Source organism: Nymphaea colorata, chromosome 8 (assembly GCF_008831285.2).
Source record: "Nymphaea colorata isolate Beijing-Zhang1983 chromosome 8, ASM883128v2, whole genome shotgun sequence".
NCBI classification, from domain to species: Eukaryota; Viridiplantae; Streptophyta; class Magnoliopsida; order Nymphaeales; family Nymphaeaceae; genus Nymphaea; species Nymphaea colorata.
In genome coordinates, this window is record NC_045145.1 from 13114036 (window position 1) to 13134196 (window position 20161).

The 20161-nt window shown below is 39.8% G+C and overlaps 1 protein-coding gene across 11 annotated transcripts; it reads left to right on the top strand.

Moving 5' to 3' along the window:
• The first annotated feature begins 827 nt into the window (after positions 1-827).
• Positions 828-17953, top strand: LOC116258623 (sphingoid long-chain bases kinase 2, mitochondrial-like). Of its 11 annotated transcripts, none has more exons than XM_050079333.1 (8): positions 828-1199; positions 5512-5603; positions 6140-6485; positions 16381-16449; positions 16617-16662; positions 17035-17111; positions 17277-17319; positions 17595-17953. In XM_050079333.1, the coding sequence occupies exons 3-8, from the start codon at positions 6444-6446 to the stop codon at positions 17792-17794; spliced, it is 477 nt and encodes a 158-aa protein (XP_049935290.1). In that variant the 5' UTR covers positions 828-1199; positions 5512-5603; positions 6140-6443; the 3' UTR covers positions 17795-17953. The 11 variants fall into 11 exon arrangements, 9 of the variants coding, with proteins under 9 accessions (XP_049935290.1, XP_049935291.1, XP_049935289.1 ...); XM_050079334.1 differs by having other exon boundaries at positions 5517-5603; XR_007574140.1 differs by lacking the exons at positions 5512-5603; positions 17595-17953 and adding exons at positions 13067-13327; positions 17404-17431 and having other exon boundaries at positions 829-1199; positions 16617-16678; positions 17277-17323.
• The last annotated feature ends 2208 nt before the right edge of the window (positions 17954-20161 follow it).

A 20161-nucleotide genomic window follows, 5' to 3' on the forward strand; every position in this document is an offset into this window, starting at 1 on the left:
TTCTTGGTAATCACATGATTTAATTAGGTCACCCTTCATCCGCAAAAATTAACTGCTTTTAACTTGTATTCCTTAGCTGCAAAAAGATTTCCACAGTTAAACTTACATGTGGGTGAGCTTTCTGAATTATAAGTTTGGAAGAATTCCTTGTTTGCCTTCATATTGTAAAGCCAATTATAGTGTGCAATTTTATAACTTTCTAAAAATAAAAAAGGAATGACAAGCGAATGGAGGCACCATCAAGATGCATACCTCAGCAGCACTGATTTTTGTCAAGCCCAAAAAACATAGCCTTCTAGATCAACTTCAACATTTAAGTTCATAATAGCGGTACAAACCTAGGAGAATGTGTCAATCACAAAGTCTGTTATCAAATTGTTGAGTACACATCCCACACACCCATACCTCCAAACAACTTGTGACAGATCACATGATATATATATATATATATATATATTAGATTAATCTAAAAAAATATTTCCATATTCCAATGCTAAACATGACAAGAGCAGGACAGGAAAATATAAACTTAACCCATTGAATGTAATGTGAAAATCATAACTCACCTTAAAAACAAGTTTCTTTCGCCGCTGTTTTATGCCATTTCTTACTTTTAAAAAGACCTTTTAATTGTTTTTAAAATTGAACAGTTATTTACTATTTTGATGGGGAGCCCATAACGACCGAATAAAATTCAAATTGAAATAAAAAACAAAAAATCCCTGCCCATTATACGTGAGATAAACAAAACGCTCGTTCGGGCAAATCGAATTTTTCTTTCCTGCCCATTAAACCTGAGTTGAAGAATATGTCCGTTGCACGATTTTCCCGTAATCATATTTCCAGAAATTTCGGATCAGCTTTCCTATTCGATGAAAATGCCCGTTAGGGCTGGCATGGTGAGCATCGGCTTCTGCCGCAGCCGCCGTCCTCCTCCTTGCAGCTTCCTTCATCGCAGCTCCCTCCTCTAGCCCTGCAGCTTCGTGGGTGAGCGGAACGGCGTTGGCGGTAAACAGTTTTCGTCTGGCGACATCTGGTCCGTGTGCCGGCTGCCGTGAAGGTCTTCAAAGCTCGTCCGGAAGCCTGCTTCAAAAGGGACTGGTTAAGAAGCACTGGAGTTCTCCGTATTCTGCGAAGCTTTTGTTCCTCCCATCGTCTTCTCAACCAACCGAAAGCTTTGAGATTTTCACCAACTGCAGGTTCCTCTCCCCCCCCTCTCTCTCTCTCTCTCCTGCGATGAATTAGATTGATTGTCTTCTGTCTCGCTATTTCCTTGTCCTGTTTCTCCTTTCTTACCTTGTTCTGGTTGGATAGATTTGAGCGACCTTTTCCTCGCTCTCATCTTGGAAGTTGAGGGTCTTCTTTTCCTGCCTCTAGTTGCTGATCATTTTAATCCATGGGCATCCGGTTTTTTTTTTTTTTGTTTCGCGAGGTTGAGATTCCCTGATTTCCTTTGTTCTTTTTTTTTTGTTTTTTTTGTTTTGCACGGTCGTGTTTTTTAAGGGCTTTTATTTTTTTCTGACCCGAGAATGTTGTTTTTCCTTTTCTGGCGACCGTTACGGGCTTACACTTTGTTCCAGGAATGGAACCCCACAAGGTTTTGTTTTAATAGAATTTGGCAGAAGAACATGGTTTGGCAGTGTCTCAGACATGAGGGGATAAGCCGTGTTTTTCCATGCTTCAAGCACTGTTACAAGGACGATTCCTAAATCGCAAACGCAGGCTGTTTTATGGTGAAATTGAGTAATTTTATGAGAAATTTTCACATTGAAGGTGTGGTTAGGAGCTTGGCAGCACACTTGATACGTTTTCTTGTTTCAAGTTCTGTTTTGCGTTCTCACGGTCTTCAAACTGTGATACTGCAGTGTAGCTGGAAGTTTGTCTCTGTATTAGAAGTGGTGTTGCATTGTTTTATGTGATATAAATGAGGGGGTCTGACTGACAGGATTTGTTTACATGCTCATCTTCTGAAACATCACCTCGACAGTAGTTTCGGTTACATTCTTCACTTCAGTATGGTCTGAGTCGTAACTGCTGTTTTCTAATACCTTCCTGTTAGTGTATTTCTGCTACTGAGAAGACCACTTCAATACTCGACAAGGATAAGCTTGCAGACTGCTCTTATGCTAGATCTTTCATATGTGTGTATATGTAGATCTTGTGTTTTCCATTGTAAGGAAGCTTTTTCCACAACTTTTGTTGTGATCCAATTATATTTTTCATTCTTTATTTTCTTGGTGACTTGGCATTAGTGCCTTTCATTGAGTTTCAATTTAGGTTTACATGTCACTATTGTGACTCACATTTTTGTGGTATTAGAGCTCTGGCTTGGGCTTTGATTTGCTGATTGTGGATACAACTTTTTAGTTGGTTCATAAATGTGGTGTTCACCAACTATTGGTGAAATTATTGAAGTTACAAGTTGTCGGTGGGCCAAACTTTTGTGCAATCCAAACCTAGTCGTTTGTTTAGGGAGAGAATGTGCTTTACCCAATTGTTTGAAACTTCCAATTAGTTGAGGACCTGACACTTATGAGAACTTTTCACCCTTAAACCAACATTTTGTGTAGAATGCCCTACTTTTATAGGAGAGCTGAAGTAGTTCATTCTTCTTCCCAACAAATCCATCTGGTTTCATAGACACTCCTCTCGTAGTGGCAGACGAGAGTTTTCTACTTCTAGGTGATATACCATTTGATGTCAAGAAGTTTTTTGAAAGTGAAAATTTTTAATTTTACCTAAAAACATTTTAAAAGTGTTTTCTCACCTAATGGTATACCTTCATCTTATTCTTAATACCTCATCGAGTAGAAGGAAAAAATTTCAAGTTTTTGATGCCAATCATTAGAAGAGGAAATCTTCAAAGATCCTGGATATGAGCAGTGAAGAAAAATTCAATGAAACTGAGAAAGTCAAGACTATGAAAGGCTATTGACTTAAGTGATCAAGCGTCTGCAAGGATTTATCAGGAAAATATCTTAGGAGAGAAGCCATAATGCCTTTTAAAATATTGGCAGGTAGCAAAATGAGAGTTGAGAGATGGGCTCGGGGCTTGTGTGGTCGTTCCTCTGGGTCAGTAATCGAGAGTACCGGGTAGGCATAAAGGTGATTTATGTCTATACCGCGAAGATGAAGACTTATGAACTTTTGACATGTTGAAAACCCGCAAGGTGAAACGGGTTGGATACATGAAAAAACTACACATAACCACTAAAGTGGTGGAGCTCCGTAGTAGCCTTTGGGGTGGTGAGGGATTCCCTCAAAGGTGAAGGTCGGCCTAAAGAAAAAAATCAAAAGCAAAAAAAAAAAAAAGAAAAGAAAGGGCAAAAAGCCTATTGCAAAAAAAAAAAAAAGAAAAACAAAAAAGGTGGCTGCCAAGATATGAATGGCATGAAGGCTGAACTCCTAGGAATTGAATGTGACAGTCTTTTGTGGATGCACGAGTCTTGAGTCAATAGCCATTCCTCTTTTTGACTTTCTAAGATGTTGAGGATGATTCTTTTATGTTCATATTTTGAAAATTTAAAGATTTTCCTTTCTAGAGATTCAACAACATTGATGCGAAATGAATCATACTGCTTGTACAATATTGAGGGTAAATGAAGGACATATCATTTGCACAACGAGCACTCAAGCTTATGATTTAAATCGATGATTAATGAGTTGTTTCAAAATAAAAACTTGACATCTTTTGTTATGTTTCTTAGCTTCTTGGACCTGTAAGGAACTCCCAACTCCTCTTTGTTCTTGAAAGATGTCGTTTTCTGATTACCAAAACGGCTACCCCGCAAACCTATTCCATTCATATCGAGTGTAATGAATTTCCTATCGTGTGTTTGCAGTGTTAGCTGGGCAATGACTTGCATAAAGATGGTTAAACAGTTGTTTGTTTGTGTTTTTTGTATATTGGGTTGTCATAATTTGGTAGGAAACCAACTCTATGCATGTACATTTGAGAGCTTGAAAACCACACCCAAAACACCAGAAATCTCCTCAGGGATAGTGTTGTTGTTGTAAACTTCTATTTCCAAAATTGTGGATGTTTAGGTGACTTCAACCTTTGACAATTGATTTGTTTTGCTTCCCAAGACCGGTTATCCCTTGGTTTAGCTCATTTGATTGCAGGGAATCTGATTTGACCCAGTGGTTGCAAATTTATATTGAAATGAAGAATTTTTGCTATAAATTCATGAGAAAATTACATATATGTGCAGAAATTAGATTGCTTGCAGCAACCTGACAAGTTTCTAGTAGTCAATTAGTCTGTCTTTTACCTGAATTTGTGATCTCAGTTCTGCTAGTGTATGCATGAGACAACTTAAGTCAGAGTCATGTACACTTAAAGCAGTCTTTCAAATTTGTTGATATTCAGTTGCCGTTTACCATAGTCCAATTAGTTTAGAGAGTACAGACTCTATAATTAAAGCGTTTATCAGTTTATCTTAGAGCTCTTACATTTTTTTCCAAGTCTTATTCATTTGTTTCCAAGTTGGTGATCAAAAGAAACTTTTGAAGAAATTAAAGGGCGGATGCATCCAGAGAATCTTGCATTTTTGGTCTATCTTCGTACATGTTTGGCATCTAGAGAATTGTGCATTTTTGAGTCCGTTTTAGTATCTGTTTGTTCCCCATATTTGATACGGACTTGCCACTTATTGGAAAATTTAAAATTTGGTGTATGGTTTTCTCTGGTTTTTATGAAGAATATCATTTTAAAGAGATTTAACATAAAAACCACACCAAATTTTTGTGGACATTGCCAGGGCATGGAGAAAGTATACTAAAATTACTTTTGTTGCCTCTTAGGTAGAATCTGCAACATTGTTTAGTATTCAAGCGGAATCCTTCTCATTAACCTTGTAGCCATTAGTGGAAATCTTTGTACACTTTGTACTATTGCCTGCTTTGTTGATTTGGTTTTTCCTTTTTCTTTTGTTTTTGTGTGCGTGTGGGTGAGAGAGATTTTATATCTGGTAGTTAATAAGCATAGAGTTCAACTTAGTTAGTGAATGTAGGATTATTTCTTCATTTTCTTGGTGTGTTTTTATTCCAACTTTTTTGGCTTGAGTTGTTGAATTATTGAGCTTAAAGTGCAAGGAGGAGAGATTAGACAAGTAGGGATAGAGTAGAAGTCTACTTGTGTTTGATGGTTTAATTGAGTGTTTATTTCTTGATTTTATTGCGGCTCAACAGTGATGGTTTGTGGAAGAACAAGATCTTGCGAAGCTGGGATCCTAAAGTTACTTGCTTGAAAAAGAAAACTGAACTTTTTTCGTACCTTACTGTAAATGAGAAAAAGAAGGGTAGCACTGCTTGTGAATAATGTGTTATTTACTGAACTTGCGTAGATAGTGAATAATGGGCGGTTCTTTTTTCCTTAGAATTAGTATGATCGTTCTGCAGTTACAGTGGGTCTATATGTTGATGAGGCGTCAAGAATAATTTCAAGCCAGCTTCAGTGTATAGTAGTAAACTTTGCGCCCTAACTGAATTTGACATGTTTACCCTAAGCCAAGGCCACCTTGGTTGAACAGGTATTTGGCAGTTAGGTGGTATTGCAGACTTGAAAGCTAGAGATTAAATTGTGACGCCGAGCTTGCAAGGTTAGGCATTTTCAAGTGGATTGTCACTGGCCTTTTATCATTTTCCAGATATCCTTTCCTTGTTCTGCATGGGTTCTTGCAGTTGCACAGGCCATTAAATTTTCGGAGTTGAGGTTAGGATCTAGACAACAAGGCACAAGAAAATCCTTGTGCATTAGGGATACCTTGCAATTCTACATGCTTTTCTGAAAAGCATTACTCAGTAACCCTATTATAGTTGGACCGCTCTTCCTCAGGTTAATAGATTTGGGTTTTTGGTTAATCCACAATGCATATGTCACACTTTCCTTTCACCAATGATATTTGCTCAATTGTTCCTTGAAGACGACTGGGCTTTCAAACTTCAAATATAAGCTAAGCTGTTCTTATATGGTGCAGGTTGCTTATCCTCTTCCACAGCGTGTTTGGTCTGCTGCTTTGGCGGATCTGAAACACACTCCCCCCTCAAATAGCTTCAGTTTCACTGCTAATAGCCTAATAGACTTTAATGATTTCATGATTTCACAGAGTAGAATACTAATAATGCTGACCCACAGGTGATCCTAATGCAGCCCAGCAAATTACCTTTATATCTTCACTTAGAATGTGATGTAAAGGTTCGGTCAAAGACTAAATAATTGGATCTCCAATGAGTAAAAAGAAAAGACAAGAAAGGGGCATGGTGGTCAACATGGGCAAAATGTGATGGCTGATAAACTTGCAGTAAATAGTTTGGCAGAAGGCTTGTGCCTGGGAAGGCGAGTAAGCTGTTTCTCGTGGCAAGGGAGACTCACTGGTCATTGGGATGCACATTGCCTAGTTGACGCAATCCATTGATAGTTGAAACCCGTGAAGAAGTCCATGGACCAGGTGACAGATTGTAGGGCGGCCTGTGAATGGAAGGTGAGTGGTTTATTATATCAGGATCAGTAGCATGGATTTATTTTGAAATAATAGATTTGATGTTCACTTGCACCTCCAGCATGACTTTTTTATTTTTTGCTGTATTATAGCAGACTGCCTAGTAAAGAATTCTTGTGACACAGGACTATGGACATGCCTTAGAATGCCCAATTTAACCAATAGGCACACATACATTATGAATCCCCAAATTATGCTGGAGGTTTTATTGCTTGAACTGTTTTACCATTCTAAAAAGGACCAATGCATTCCTGCTTGATGTTGTTGGCCAAAAGGACCAATGCATTCCTGTTGATGTTGTTGGCCGAGGTACGCTTTGTTCATGGGTTCAGGAGATCAATTCATGCTCTTAAGAATGCTATCAGAATTAGTCCTTTGGTGGACAAGGGGCCTCAGAAGTGTCTTGCAAAACAGTCATTTTGAATACAACATGCATGTGTGGTATTGTCCTTTTTTTTTTTGGTTTATTCTGTAGAAAAAGAACTAGGAACTGGAAGTCTGGAACTATATTGGTGCACTAGATGAATGGCTGAAGGTGCTTTCTCTCTCTCTCTCTCTTTTATGATACTCATTCGTGGGTTTAGGATGTGGGCAATTGTAGAGCCATGTTAAATTTTCAATCAACGTACATCGCCCTCCTCCTCATCCTAATTCTTCGGGCACTTTAGTCACAGCAACAAGTTCAACAGTCTCCCAGGGGGATATAGAGAAAACATACCCCTACCCCTAGGTGAAGACGCCTAAGGAGGATCTCTGGAGATGAGCCCTAACTGCCAGGGAATTTTAGTTTGCCAAAGGGTTTCCCTTTCTGTAGTGCATTTGGAAGAACCGAAAATTAGATGCTTTAAGTAGTTTGTCTCTTGACCAAGGTGACAGCAGTCTAGATTTGGCCCTTCAACTTAGATTATAATATTGAACAACCACAATTGTAGGGGGCGTACCTGATGAAATTCACATTGATGAAATTCACATTGAAGTACAGGCAGCTAAGCCATTGTTGTTGGCCTTTTCAACGGGAGAGAGTTAGGAGTCCTTTTAGGAAATTCTTTGATGTTGCTTATGACAAAATACAGAAGTTGGTTTAACTGTCAAAGTGTTTGGCATTGGGTATAAAATTGTGTGGGATCCCCAAGAGACTGATCTAGTAGTTTATATATATATATATATGGTCAAGGACACCACAAACATTGGGAGTCTGGCGAGGGAGAACCCTAATTGGGGATTAGGGCTGATGAGCGTGCGTAGCGGTGGGTACAACTGGTAGTGGCTAACAACTGGTATCATAGCATACCAGAGCAGTGTTGATCCTTCAGCCATAATATGAAATTCCTCATATCTGTATGGCCATGCCCTCGCGAGTTTTGGGCTATGGCTTCGGTGGCAGCTCTTCCTCTTCTTCGTCTAGTTGTGCCGCGGGTATTTTTTAGGAGTAAGAGGGAGGCGTCTTCACAATAGATGGTTCTTTTCATCCGTTGAAAGAGGGAGGCATCTTACACCTGAGGGATGCTAAGGATTACAGTCGCTGCTTATAGAAACTCCCTATCGGGCATGGATAGGTTTGAAGGATTGATTTGAAGGATTGGTTGATGAATGCTTTGTTAATTGTAGAGAAGCCAAAGGAGGATGTTCACACTATGGGGTTTAGAAAGGTCTGCTTATAGAAACTCCCTATGGGGCATGGATAGGTTTGAAGGATTGGTTGATGAATGCTTTGTTAATTGTTGAGAAGCCAAAGGAGGGATGTTCACACTATGGGGTTTAGAAAGGTCACTTGTCTCCGACCAACTAGTGGTGCAAGGGTGCAGGCGGCCTAGTGAGTGGGAGGCCTAGTGAGTGGGAGTCCTACCGAAGCATCTCTTGATGTTGGCAAGTTAATGGTGAGAGTTGCAAGCCGAGTCTTTTTTCTTGGAAGGAGGCGAAATTGTGATTGCCTTTTCCATTCAGAGTGTCTACAAGTGAGTTTAAAAAAAGGGTGGTGGGTGGACTATTAGATGAGCAAGAACAAGCAAAGTGGATGGTGCACTACTCGTTGTAGGCATACAGAGAGGGGTGGTGGGTCGACTATTAGATGAGCAAGAACAAGCAAAGTGGATCGGTGTACAGAGAGCTTAGATGGCTTGCAACTATGCAATCTAGTTAGTACTTCCTGCAAAAACTAGGGGACTCAATGTCATTGAGGGCAGGAACGGAGCAGCAAGTTTGGAGAAGATGGGTAATCAACAGCTTGTTAGAGTCCATCTTACCATAGCTATAGCTGGAACTATGCGAGACAAAGTAGTTCCAATGGGGCAGGCTGAACTCTCTAAAGATGCTACCATTGGGTATCAATTTTTTAAAACATGCTTGTGGGTAGAGAAAAAAAAAGACCGGAGAGTCACATCCTTGCTAGCAGTGTTGCATCAATATACCCCAAGCTTTAAGCTTTTAGGGGGGGTTGCACCTTAAGATCTTTGCAGCTGTCATGGTAGCTTGAACAGGCAATAGGCATTGTTGATAAAAGGGAGACAGAGTTAAGAATGAATGATCCAGGCAGAATTGGAGAGGGGGCATGTAGGTATGTAGGTGACCGAATGGTTACAAGCATTGTATCCGTCGGAGGGGGAACGAGATGGAAGCCTATAATAAATCCGAAAAGAAATGAATGATGCATTCTCTGTGATAGTAGGATCACATGTTCCTCGAAGTACTAAGCAGGTAGAGGGGCATATATCACAATTCAGGCATTTCCAAACCTTTAAAGATAAGTGAAGAGATTACTCAGCCTTCAAGAATGATGAGCACCTTTCTTAATCTCCTGAGGCACACCTTGTTGATGACCCATTTCCAACCAGTCACAGCAAACTCGTCTGCCGAGCACTTTGAAGTTAATTTCAAGGTTAGGCTAACATTGATTGAAATTGCCAGAAAATTTAAGAAATATCCTTTTAACAAAGATGTTGTTCTAAAGGGTAATTACACAATTAGGAAGCGGCTGTTGAAGTTGTAGAGAGGGGAAAAGATTTTGCCATATTGCATATTCATTCCAGTGGGCCGCACTATGATGGGCTACCCTGGTCACATTGCTTGAGAAGATCTGCAAAACAAACACAGTCAAGAAGTCAATGCACTGTGGGGGCCTGGACTGCATCTCCTGGCTCAATGGAAGGCTCTTCTCGTACAACAACCATTTTTCTTTACACGTTGAGGAGAAGGTGGTTTTTAGGCATTGGGTATAAAATTGGATAGGATCCCCAAGAGACTGATCTAGTAGTGCTTATATATGGTCTAAGGACCACCACTAACATTGAGGTCTGGCCTCTGGCCATGGATAACCTAATCGGGATTAGGGTTCGAAGGGGACTCTTGTTAGGGTGGCTGACACAAAGCTTTCAATAATTAGGTGTTTGGATTCACCTACCTAATATTGTTAGGTTTTAACTTGGACAATCGGATTCATGGATAATTGATTGGATGAATATCTTATTAGGTTGTTGGCTGACACAAAGCCTTTCCATAATTAGGTTTGATTCACCTACTAATTTTAGGTTTTAACTTGAAATTTATCTTGAAATGTGCATTGGGTAACAACCAACCCCAATGTGATAACTCGGATGAAGGCAATTTGAATTCCAACCATCTTTTTCGAGATTCAGCTGTTGTTTTGATTGCAAACGACTTCCCTCAACAAACTAACTTCATTCTATGTTGGCACTTGGAGAATCCGTCCATTCTATTCATTGCTAAGTTGACATATCCTGCTCAGGACAGTGCTTGCTTGCTGTTATCTGAAGTGATGATTTTGACAAGAAAATTTTTAGAGTAGGATTTTAGATTGTTTCTCAATGGTGCGGTTAGTAGATCTCTCTTTGAACCCAATATGATTTTGCATGCCTTACAATGCTAGCTCTCTGTCAATTTTCAGGATTTTTCAAAATGATTATTAGTGTGACTGCTTGCATTCTCAAGAATAGATGCATGTATTTGTACTTCTCACAGCTTTTAGATTTTTCTATTGTTTTCAGTTATATTCAGATATATTTTATGTGCATTATGGACAAATTTGTGACCCTCAAACTGAAGCTGCTTTGCGCTTTTAAGTTCAGAATACATGACAGTTTACCATTGATCTAAATTAGTCTCATGGACTGTTCACAATTCTTGAATATTGTTGTTTGCAATAAGGTTCTGACTTTGTTAACAAAATAGGCTAATCGTAAACCAATTATGTCCGTCAACAAACATTATGTTCGACCATAATTTGCCTTGAAACCAGCGAGGTAAATGCGTTTGTGGATCTGAATGTTAAGCTGGAACTGGACCCATTTATCTGGATCTCGTACGACAAAAGAGATTTAGATTTATCTTTGATTTCATGTGCTTCAGGTAATTAGGCGAAGTTGAATCTTATTCCTGTCAGATTTGACTTCAATTTCGGGTCTGGATTTAAAAGTAAAACTGTGATTGGGAAGCATGTATGCTGATTTCTTTTTTTAACTACTTATATTGATATGTGGTAAAGGTAGAAAAAGCTAACATTTGGACGCCGCCTGGACGCCATTAATAAAAATGTTTAACGGAAATCACCAAACTAAGCAACCCTTGATGCGGTCCGCATGCGGTCCCTTGTTTTTTAAACTTTTCCCTCGGTCTTTTTTTCTCTCTTTGATCTTGAAAAGGGCAAGAACGCGGTCTGTTCCCTCTCCCTCGCTTTTTAAAATTGTCCCTCGTCAGTTCTCTCTCTTAAGGCCTGTGAAGAATTAACGGGTAAATTTACCATGGTAAATTTTTTCTCCCTCTTCCAATCTAAGGCCCTATTTGATGCACAGGAAGAATTTAACATGGTAAATTTAACCATGTTTGATGATGCACAAAGTAGAAAAATGGGGAGAATTTTTTCAAAACTAGTTGGCTTCCGTAGGAATATATATACGTGCTTATAGTTTGGAAACCTGAATTTAAGAATCAAATTTGTTGGATATGTGAATCAACATATAGCCCTTTCTATATGTCAAAGCCCCAAAATAATGTGAACCTAACAACAGAAATATTAGATAAGGATTAAAATCAATTTAAAGAAACTGTATGTATGAAGAAACAATAGTGGCTCTGCAACTAACATAACTTCTACGCGGATCTCCGTAGGCATTCTACAATTAAACAATATGGTGATACAGAATTGAGAACAGAAGCAGAACCCTAAATCAAGCCAACATGGCATTCAAAAGATAATCAACTATGGAATCTAGAGGCAATTCTGATGAGAAAGACAATCAGCACATGCAGCATCAAAACAATATGAAGATGTGGGGGCATCTACTGGAGAAGCCAAAAAACAAAGAAAGAGTCTCCATTTGGGCGTTTCTGAAAGTGAACAACAGGACCACGACAGAATTTTTTTTCCTCCTGAAAGAAATTCTAGAATGACGAACAAAACGGTGGAAAACAAAACCAGAAAGAGGCATAATGCAATTAAAGAGACAAACCCTTCTATTAACGTTGCTCAGTCCAGCAAGCGGTATCAACGAGAAACCGTGGAGACTTAGAGGCGGAAGAAGACGACTACCAACAGTGTCTGGTTGAATTCTTTGTGGGGGCAAGTTTCCTCTAGCAATTTTTCTCTGTGGTAGCGAAGGAAGTGAACCATTTGACTCTCGCTTCTTCAGCTCACATGCAGCCATAGCAGCAGCAACCCGGGAGGAATGATCACCGCCATTCAGTTGAGAGACATCAGGGAGCCTTTGAATTGTTCGTTGAGATGGAGAGAGTGAGAGAGGAGAGGAACGAGAGACCGAGAGAGGAAAGGGGAAGAGGCAACACAGGGAAAAGACGAGAGAAAACAGGATAAGATGGAGAGAGCAATAGAACTGCGAGAGGAGAGGAACGAGAACCTGAGGAGAAGAGAGGGGAAGAGGGTGTTGACGGGAGGGGAAAGCAGCAATAAAGGGGAAGATGGCATCCACGGTTGGGGAAACCAGCAAAGAGGGGAAGATGGGCTTCAACGGGTGGGGAAACCAGCAAGAGCATAGGGGAGCGTGGATGACGGGAGGGCAGAGGGGAGCGTCGTAGGGCAGAGGGGAAGATGGGCTTCAACGGCTCGCCGTCCGTCCAGCTTGTCCGATCACTGATCCTTGCATCTAGCCCTCTCTATGGCAGGGAAGGGCTGCACCGACAATCAGGCAGTGAAGAAAACGTCGTCTGCAAAATCCGGTAGTGAGTTCCGGTGCTCACTCCTTTGTTTCCTCAGGCGATATCTCGGCGGTAGAGTTTTGGCGCCACGAACCTCGCGGCAGGGGCTTTGACGCGGGAGAACCAAAAGCGACGTGCCGTTGAGCGGGTGAAATTTCGCCCGCTCAAAAGTCCGACCTCACAGGTCGGACTTTTGAGCAGGTGAACTTTCACCCGTCCGCTTTAACGAGAAACGGGTGAAAAAGTTCACCCCGTTTGATAAGCCGTGAGTACGGGCAGGTGAAATTTCATCCGCCGTACAGTTTTCCCCCTCTCTTTTCGTTTTATCTCTGCAATCAAACGGGCCCTTAGGATTGTCGATTTTTGTTTTTCATCTAAGCTTGCTTTTCCTATCGCAGCAGCAATGGAGATCATGTTTTTCCTATCAATGGAGATTCTGGTTTCTGCCATCCGATCGAATCTGCAATGAAGGTGATGGTCGAGTCATCTGAATGAAGCAGCAAATCAAGGTTCACGGGAGATCCAGCAATGGTCCACCGGAAAATCAGAATCATCTTTTGATTCGCCAGGGACGAGTTCAACCTCTCCAAGGCCAAGGCCAAGACTGGGTACTCCAAGAGAGTGAAGGCTCAAATCTGTGATGTCGCTGGCTCTGAGAGGTATCATTCTCTTTCATTTTCCACTTTTTGTCATATTTGGGAATGCCTATTTTTTTGGAAACATGCATCTATTAGATCGATACATATTGTTTTTGGAAACATGCATCTATTAGATCGATAGCATCTGTATAGGACAAACATATATGCAACAAAGTTTGAGATTTAATCGACTGTCATTCTTTGTTAAGTTTTCAAGCTATGATTTGTATGTAATCTTTTTCAAATGGCGGCTGTCAGTTGCTTGGCAAGTGTATAAAAAAGCAGCTGCTCTATTCTTGGTTATTTGTTGTCAGTTTTTTTGTGTGAAAATCCTTGTGTACAATAATGTTTGGTGGCTATATTTATGAATCTATATCGCACCAGCCTATTGCCTATCTTCTCCATTGATCTTGAGACTAAGGCGCTAACGTGATTTCTAGCAGCGGCATGGGCAGGCGTATATATATATATATATATATATATCGAGAGAGAGAGAGAGAGATAGGTGTAAATTGTTTGTTTTTTAGAGGTGATTTGAAATTTTATCCAATAAATTTTCCCTTGTATATTTTATGGAATTACCAAACACACGGGTGGAAAAAAAGTTGCCTTCCACCTTATTCCAAAAATTCCTTCCATGGTAAAAAAAGATCTATTGTTCAATTCTTTTTCCATGTTTTCTTTTTTTACCACTTTAAACTGGTTTGCCTTTTAGGAAAAATTAAGCGCGGCCAGGGGCGGAGAGAGGGGGGCCTGCCTGGGCCATGGCCTGGGTGGCGCATGGGGAAAAAATATTTATATTTGAAAAATAAATAAAAAATTATTTTGGCCCGACCCTCCGCATGTGTTGGCCCTACCCTATTTTGCCAGCCCCACCCAACGTCGCTTCCTCCTTCTCTGACTCAAAGATCTGGATGGTTTGGCTCGCCCCTAAAAAAAATTTTGATTCTGCCCTGAGCTCGAGCTCGTCAATCATGAAGGGAGCTCGAGCTCGTCAATCATGAAGGTGAACAAGTTTAGTTTCGTTTGCAAACATTTCCTGTAATGATCTCCACTCTTTTTCCGAGATGCGTTATCATTTTCATTCCGGTTGAAAGGCTTGAAAACTGAAAACTGACTATCAACAAAGACAGCAAGATACTTTAACCTTTTAACTTAGAAACCAATTTATGCTTGCAACTACACACTTGGTCGGCTGGCTCTTCGAGGAACGGGTATTGCGTCTATGACTCCTCTTGCTGCATTCAATTAAATGTGAACATGAGACTTTTCTTTTTCCCATTTTGTCTAGATGAAAATCCTATTTTTATTTTGAGCCATGAAGATCTTTTGACAATGGACGAACGAATTGACAGTCGAAGCAAGACATGCCATTCCTTGGGATCTTGGAAACGATTGGTGTTTATGACATCTCTTGTGTAACAGAGCATGGTTTTTTGGCTGAAGAACCCAACCCTGTTTCTGCTTATGCACTCACTAAGGCTCGCTACAGGGCTCTCTGCTATTTTCTGATAGAACTCATCCTTCACGAAGACACTGGAAAGATCACAGCGTTGAGTTCCTCAATCGGTTCTTGTGCTGCATATCTGCTTTCTTTGCAAATTTGATGCATCAGTATAATGGTCAATTTATCAGGTTGGTCAATTTATCAGGTTGTGTGAACATCTCATTATGAGTGCAAAAGATGCGATGATCCATGTGTGACCTGGGTACCGCTCAAAGTTCTTGATGAAGCAACGTCCCCTCAATCAAGTTAAAAATGTCAATTGGATGCAATCAAAATAAATGGTTAACTGATTGACACAACCAATGAATGACCAACTTGATGCATTGGAATGGTCAATTTTAGGAGGTTATGTGTGAACATCTCATTGTGAGCGCAAGAATGTGAAACCGGGGAACTTCTTAAGGATCTTGATGAAGGAACGTGCCTTCCATCAAGTTTTAAGAGTTTCTATGTGATCATCAAGTTTTAAGAGTTTCTATGTGATCATCTGATTATGAGTGCAATGTACAACAAAAGGGGAAGCAGTCTTGTGAGATCCGGGAACTACTCAAGAATCTTGATGAAGCAACTCCCCCTCATTCAAGTTAAAAATGTAAATTAGATGCAATTGAAATAAATGACTGACTGATGGACACAACCAACCAATGTGTGGTCAACTTGATGCATCGGTATAATGATCAGTTTTAAGAGGTTATTTTTGAACATCTCATTGTGAGCTGAAAAGATGTCGATGAACCCTATTCAACAAAAGGAAAAACAGTCCCATGAGACCTAGGACGTGATGAAGCAATGTCCCCTCCATTAAGTTAAAAATGTCGATTAGATGCGACTGATTGATTGACACAACTAGGGGTGCACAACGCCGCCCTGTGTGTGCTCTCCGCCTCTCCGCTTCTCCAGTGACATCCAACTCAAAGGCCGCTCATCCTGCTCCGGCGGTGTCCCCATTTCTCTGGCGTCAACCTGCTTCTGCGACGTCCTTCTCCTCCTTCGACCGTTGTGGTTGTTCTAGGTGTGGCTCTGCCGTCCATCTCTCCCTCTCTCTCTCTCTGTCTCTGTTTCCGTCTTGGCTCCCATTCTCGATGTCGATATGGTCATTTCTTGTTTTGATTTGTTTCACACAGCGGGTTTATGCTGATGCTCTGTGTGGTCTTTAGCATGCTGGCCTCCGTCTTCCATGTGTTCTTCTTGTTGTTCTGACGGTCTCCGTCCTTTTAGCCTAAGTGTTTTTTTTTTCTCTTGGGTCTTCTTCATGTTTCGCTCTATGTGATTTTGGTTATTGATAATGACGTGATCCTGTTTTCCCTGTTGTTGGTGATTGATATCGCTGTGCATCTTCTTGGTTTCTGTTGTTTCTTTTGGTTTCTGATGGTGGTTCTGCCTTTATTCTGTTTTTGCTTTTCCTTGTCCTCTGCTCTGTATTCCTTCCCCTTATTGGTGGTGGTTGTATTTCTGTGCCATGGATGTTTGCCTCCAAACTATTTCGATGCTGGTCAACTCATTTTATTTGACTTTTTTTTTTGGTTTAATTGATCCATAATACTTTGCGTTATGTTTTTTTTTCCAGGCTTTGCCGAACCAGAGCAAGTTGATTATCCAAACTTCAAACTGGTCATTGTTGGTGATGGCGGAACTGGTGCGTCTTTACTTTATCAGACGCTTCCTTGCCATGTCTTTTATAAGAACTGTTTCCTGGAAGTTTAGGGACTAGCGGTTCCTTTGTTCCTTCGCGTCGTTTCTTCTTTAAGCACCTGTCATGAATAAAGTGATGTAGTTCAGGTGATAACATTTGGATATTGGCAGGCGATCAAAGAGGGAATGGATGCTGTAATAGCTGTTGGTGGTGATGGTACGCGGACCTTACGGTAGTAGCCTATTTTTTGCTGTATTTTCTTTGATTCACAAACTTGGAACTGCGTCCAGAAACTCTAAATCTGGAAGGTGGTCGTATGAATTTTGAAGACTGTGAGGAAGAAATGCAACTGTGGCATCTCTCAACTATTAAATATAGATTCAGTGTAACTTTACCTATAATGGAGGACTACTGATAACGCTTAATCTGTGCCATGGATTGAGATAAGGCCTTGTGTTCAATTTTGTGGAGGAAAAATTGCTTCAGCATGGAAAATATTCAAAGCATTTTCTTTAGAATTTATTAATAGCAAGAGGTTTTATCTGTTATTATATTTCAAGTTGGATTAATACTTGGTAGTTCTTTCAGGTTGTGAATGGCTTCTTTTGGGATGGAAAGCCTGTCCTGGCAAAGGCCAAGGTGATAAATGCAAAACTGCCCTTGGGGTATGCAATACTATGTTCTATTTGTTGCTCATAATCTAAATAAATTTCTGCCTGTATTATGCATTCAATATGGGTTATGTGCCTCTGAGTTATGTTTATAGTTCTATAAGGGATAAGGGATAAGAAACATGATCATACTAATGATGGGAACTACTTTCTTTTCAGTTGATTCCACTGGGAACTGGATCTGATTTTGCAAGAACTTTTGGTTGGTCAGTTTGCCATTTTCTGATATAGTTAGAACTTATATGTTAGGTTATATGCGCTCATAATGTCTGTTTAATTTTGTCAGGAAGAACGACCCTAATCAAGCTATTGATTGCATTGCTGCTTTAGGCTTAAAGCAAACCTCAAACCTCCAATTTACTTGCCATTTATATTATGCTTGAGTTGCATTTGATTTCTTAAGTTCTTAACAATCAGTTTTGCTGTCTAGTTCTTTGTGATTTTAATGCAATGAACTGAACATTGAAATGCTTGCAGGACTGAAGAAATACACAGATGTTGGTGTGACTAGTCAACTAGGTTCCAAACATCATTACTTCTTGAATGTTGCAGATGTTCACTTGTACGTTTCATTGATTGAGTTTGCTGGAACTTGCACAATTTCTAATGATGGCTTCATGATTTTTTTTGCGAAAGCACACAGAAGTGCAAAGGCCGGCTATTATGCTTCCATGTAAAAAAAATTTGGCAATCTATGTTATGTTTTTGTTGCTATGAGAGGTTTCATTGGGCACAAAAACCGTGATCTGAGGATAAGGGTTGGTAACATGTCTGATAATACTCACGTAGTCTGTAGTCTCAGTTAACGTTGTATAATTGTATTTTTGTGCACTGTAGATTGATGCTGGTGAATGGGAATTAGTTCCTAAAGTAACAGCCCTATGCATAGGGAATCCAAAATCCTTTGGTGGCAGTATGAAAATAACCCCACATGCGGAACCTCACAGTGGAAACCTTAGGTTTTAGAATTTTCTTTATTTTCATCCGTTGAAAGAGGGAGGCATCTTACACCTGAGGGATGTTAAGGATTACAGTCGCTGCTTATAATAGAAACTCCCTATCGGGGCATGGATAGGTTTGAAGGATTGGTTGATGAATGTTTTGTTAATTGTAGAGAATTTGTTAATTGTAGAGAAGCCAAAGGAGGATGTTCACACTATGGGGTTTTGCTTATAGAAACTCCTTATGGGGCATGGATAAGTTTGAAGGATTGGTTGATGTATATGCTATATTTTGCCTCAAATAACTGGAAATTTTAATGCGTGGAATATTTTGCCTCAAATAACTGGAAATTTTAATGCGTGGAAAAAAGTTCTCTTTCTTGGAAGCGTTTTATTTTAATCAGAATCTTTTCATAGATTTTATTACAAAAACTGATTTTATTTAATTTATAAACCAAAAGGTGAGCCAAAAGAATTTTCCTTAAAAATATATTTCTTTAAGAAAATTGAGCTCAGTTGTATAATCACATTTTGTTAGGTATTTAACTTGAAAATTTTGGATCAAAGGAAATTACGGGTGACAATGAAGGGTTTAAACCCCAACGCTGATGAAGGCAATTTGAACTCCAGGCATCTTTTTTGAGATTCGGCTGTTGTTTTGATTGCCACCAGTCCTCCCCCAACAAAGGTTCCTACTCATTGTTGGCAGCTCATGGCAAACCGTGTCTCATATCTTTTCGCGGTTGGGTACTCTTGATTTAACAGAAAATAATCTCATAAAAGTGATTACAGGCACCGCCGTAAGGCGATGCCGGTGATGGACGCCATCGGAATTGGTCTTTTGCGGTGATTGAATTCACCTCTGCATGGGATCTCGACCGGTGATTTGTGCCGCCGCTATTTCGAGCAAGTTATAGCGGTGATGGGATTCACTGCTGTAGATCTATAGCGGTGATGGTTTGCGTCGAAACTGTACCGGTGACGTCTCTCACCGTTGTAAATCTATAGTGGTGATCGACTTGAAAATGGTCATTTGTGATTAAAACGGATATGCAAGGTCAGAAATGGTAAATCTGATTCATTCTAATCCATTGAATGCGATGGAATTGAACCAACTTCACTCAATCTCTCTCTAGAGATCAATTTTCTGTTATTCTCTTCTCTTCTCTAAAAGGTCTTCCTAATTTTGCTTATAGTCTCATATCCCCCTATGAATGAATCCAATCATATAAACGACATTAAACTTTATTGTGACACAACTTTGATGAGGTATGAGATGCGTTTCATCACATTCATTGATTTTACAAGCGCGAAATTTCAAACAAAACGAATAAACATCAATAAACTTGGACACACACAAAGGCTCTTGCATTTCTAGCAAAAGCGCATCTATCAAATTGACAAGACAATGCACGTTTGAAATTTTGATTAGGCAACCCCCTGAGAAGGCTCGGTAGGGCAAAGAATGAGAAGAAAATCAAAGGGAGGAAAGGCAAAAACAAAAGTTTATCTTCATATTGGACAGCAAGGCAAGCCCAACGATGACATCAAAAATTGCATGTCATAGAATAAATGAAAACAAAGAGACATATAGGGCAGTACCTTATTTACATAATCAGGTAGAAGTCCAGCTCATAATTGTATAAAATTGGCCATGAAAGTAGAACTAGTAGAGAATTTTGGAAAAATGCAAGCAAGTTATTGAACAGCCAAAGAAGCTAGTAGAGAAGTTTGCATTATTGTGTCTTTGGCTGTTCAACAGCTTGTTTGCATTTCCTTAGTTTCATTTAAAAGTACATGTGACAAAACATCACAGATAAGAACAACCAACGGAAACAGAAAAACTTAGCCATGTAGCAACTGTAAAATTATTTATTGTAAAGCCAATTATAGTGTGCAATTTTATAACTTTCTAAAAATAAAAAAGGAATGACAAGCGAATGGAGGCACCATCAAGATGCATACCTCAGCAGCACTGATTTTTGTCAAGCCCAAAAAACATAGCCTTCTAGATCAACTTCAACATTTAAGTTCATAATAGCGGTACAAACCTAGGAGAATGTGTCAATCACAAAGTCTGTTATCAAATTGTTGAGTACACAT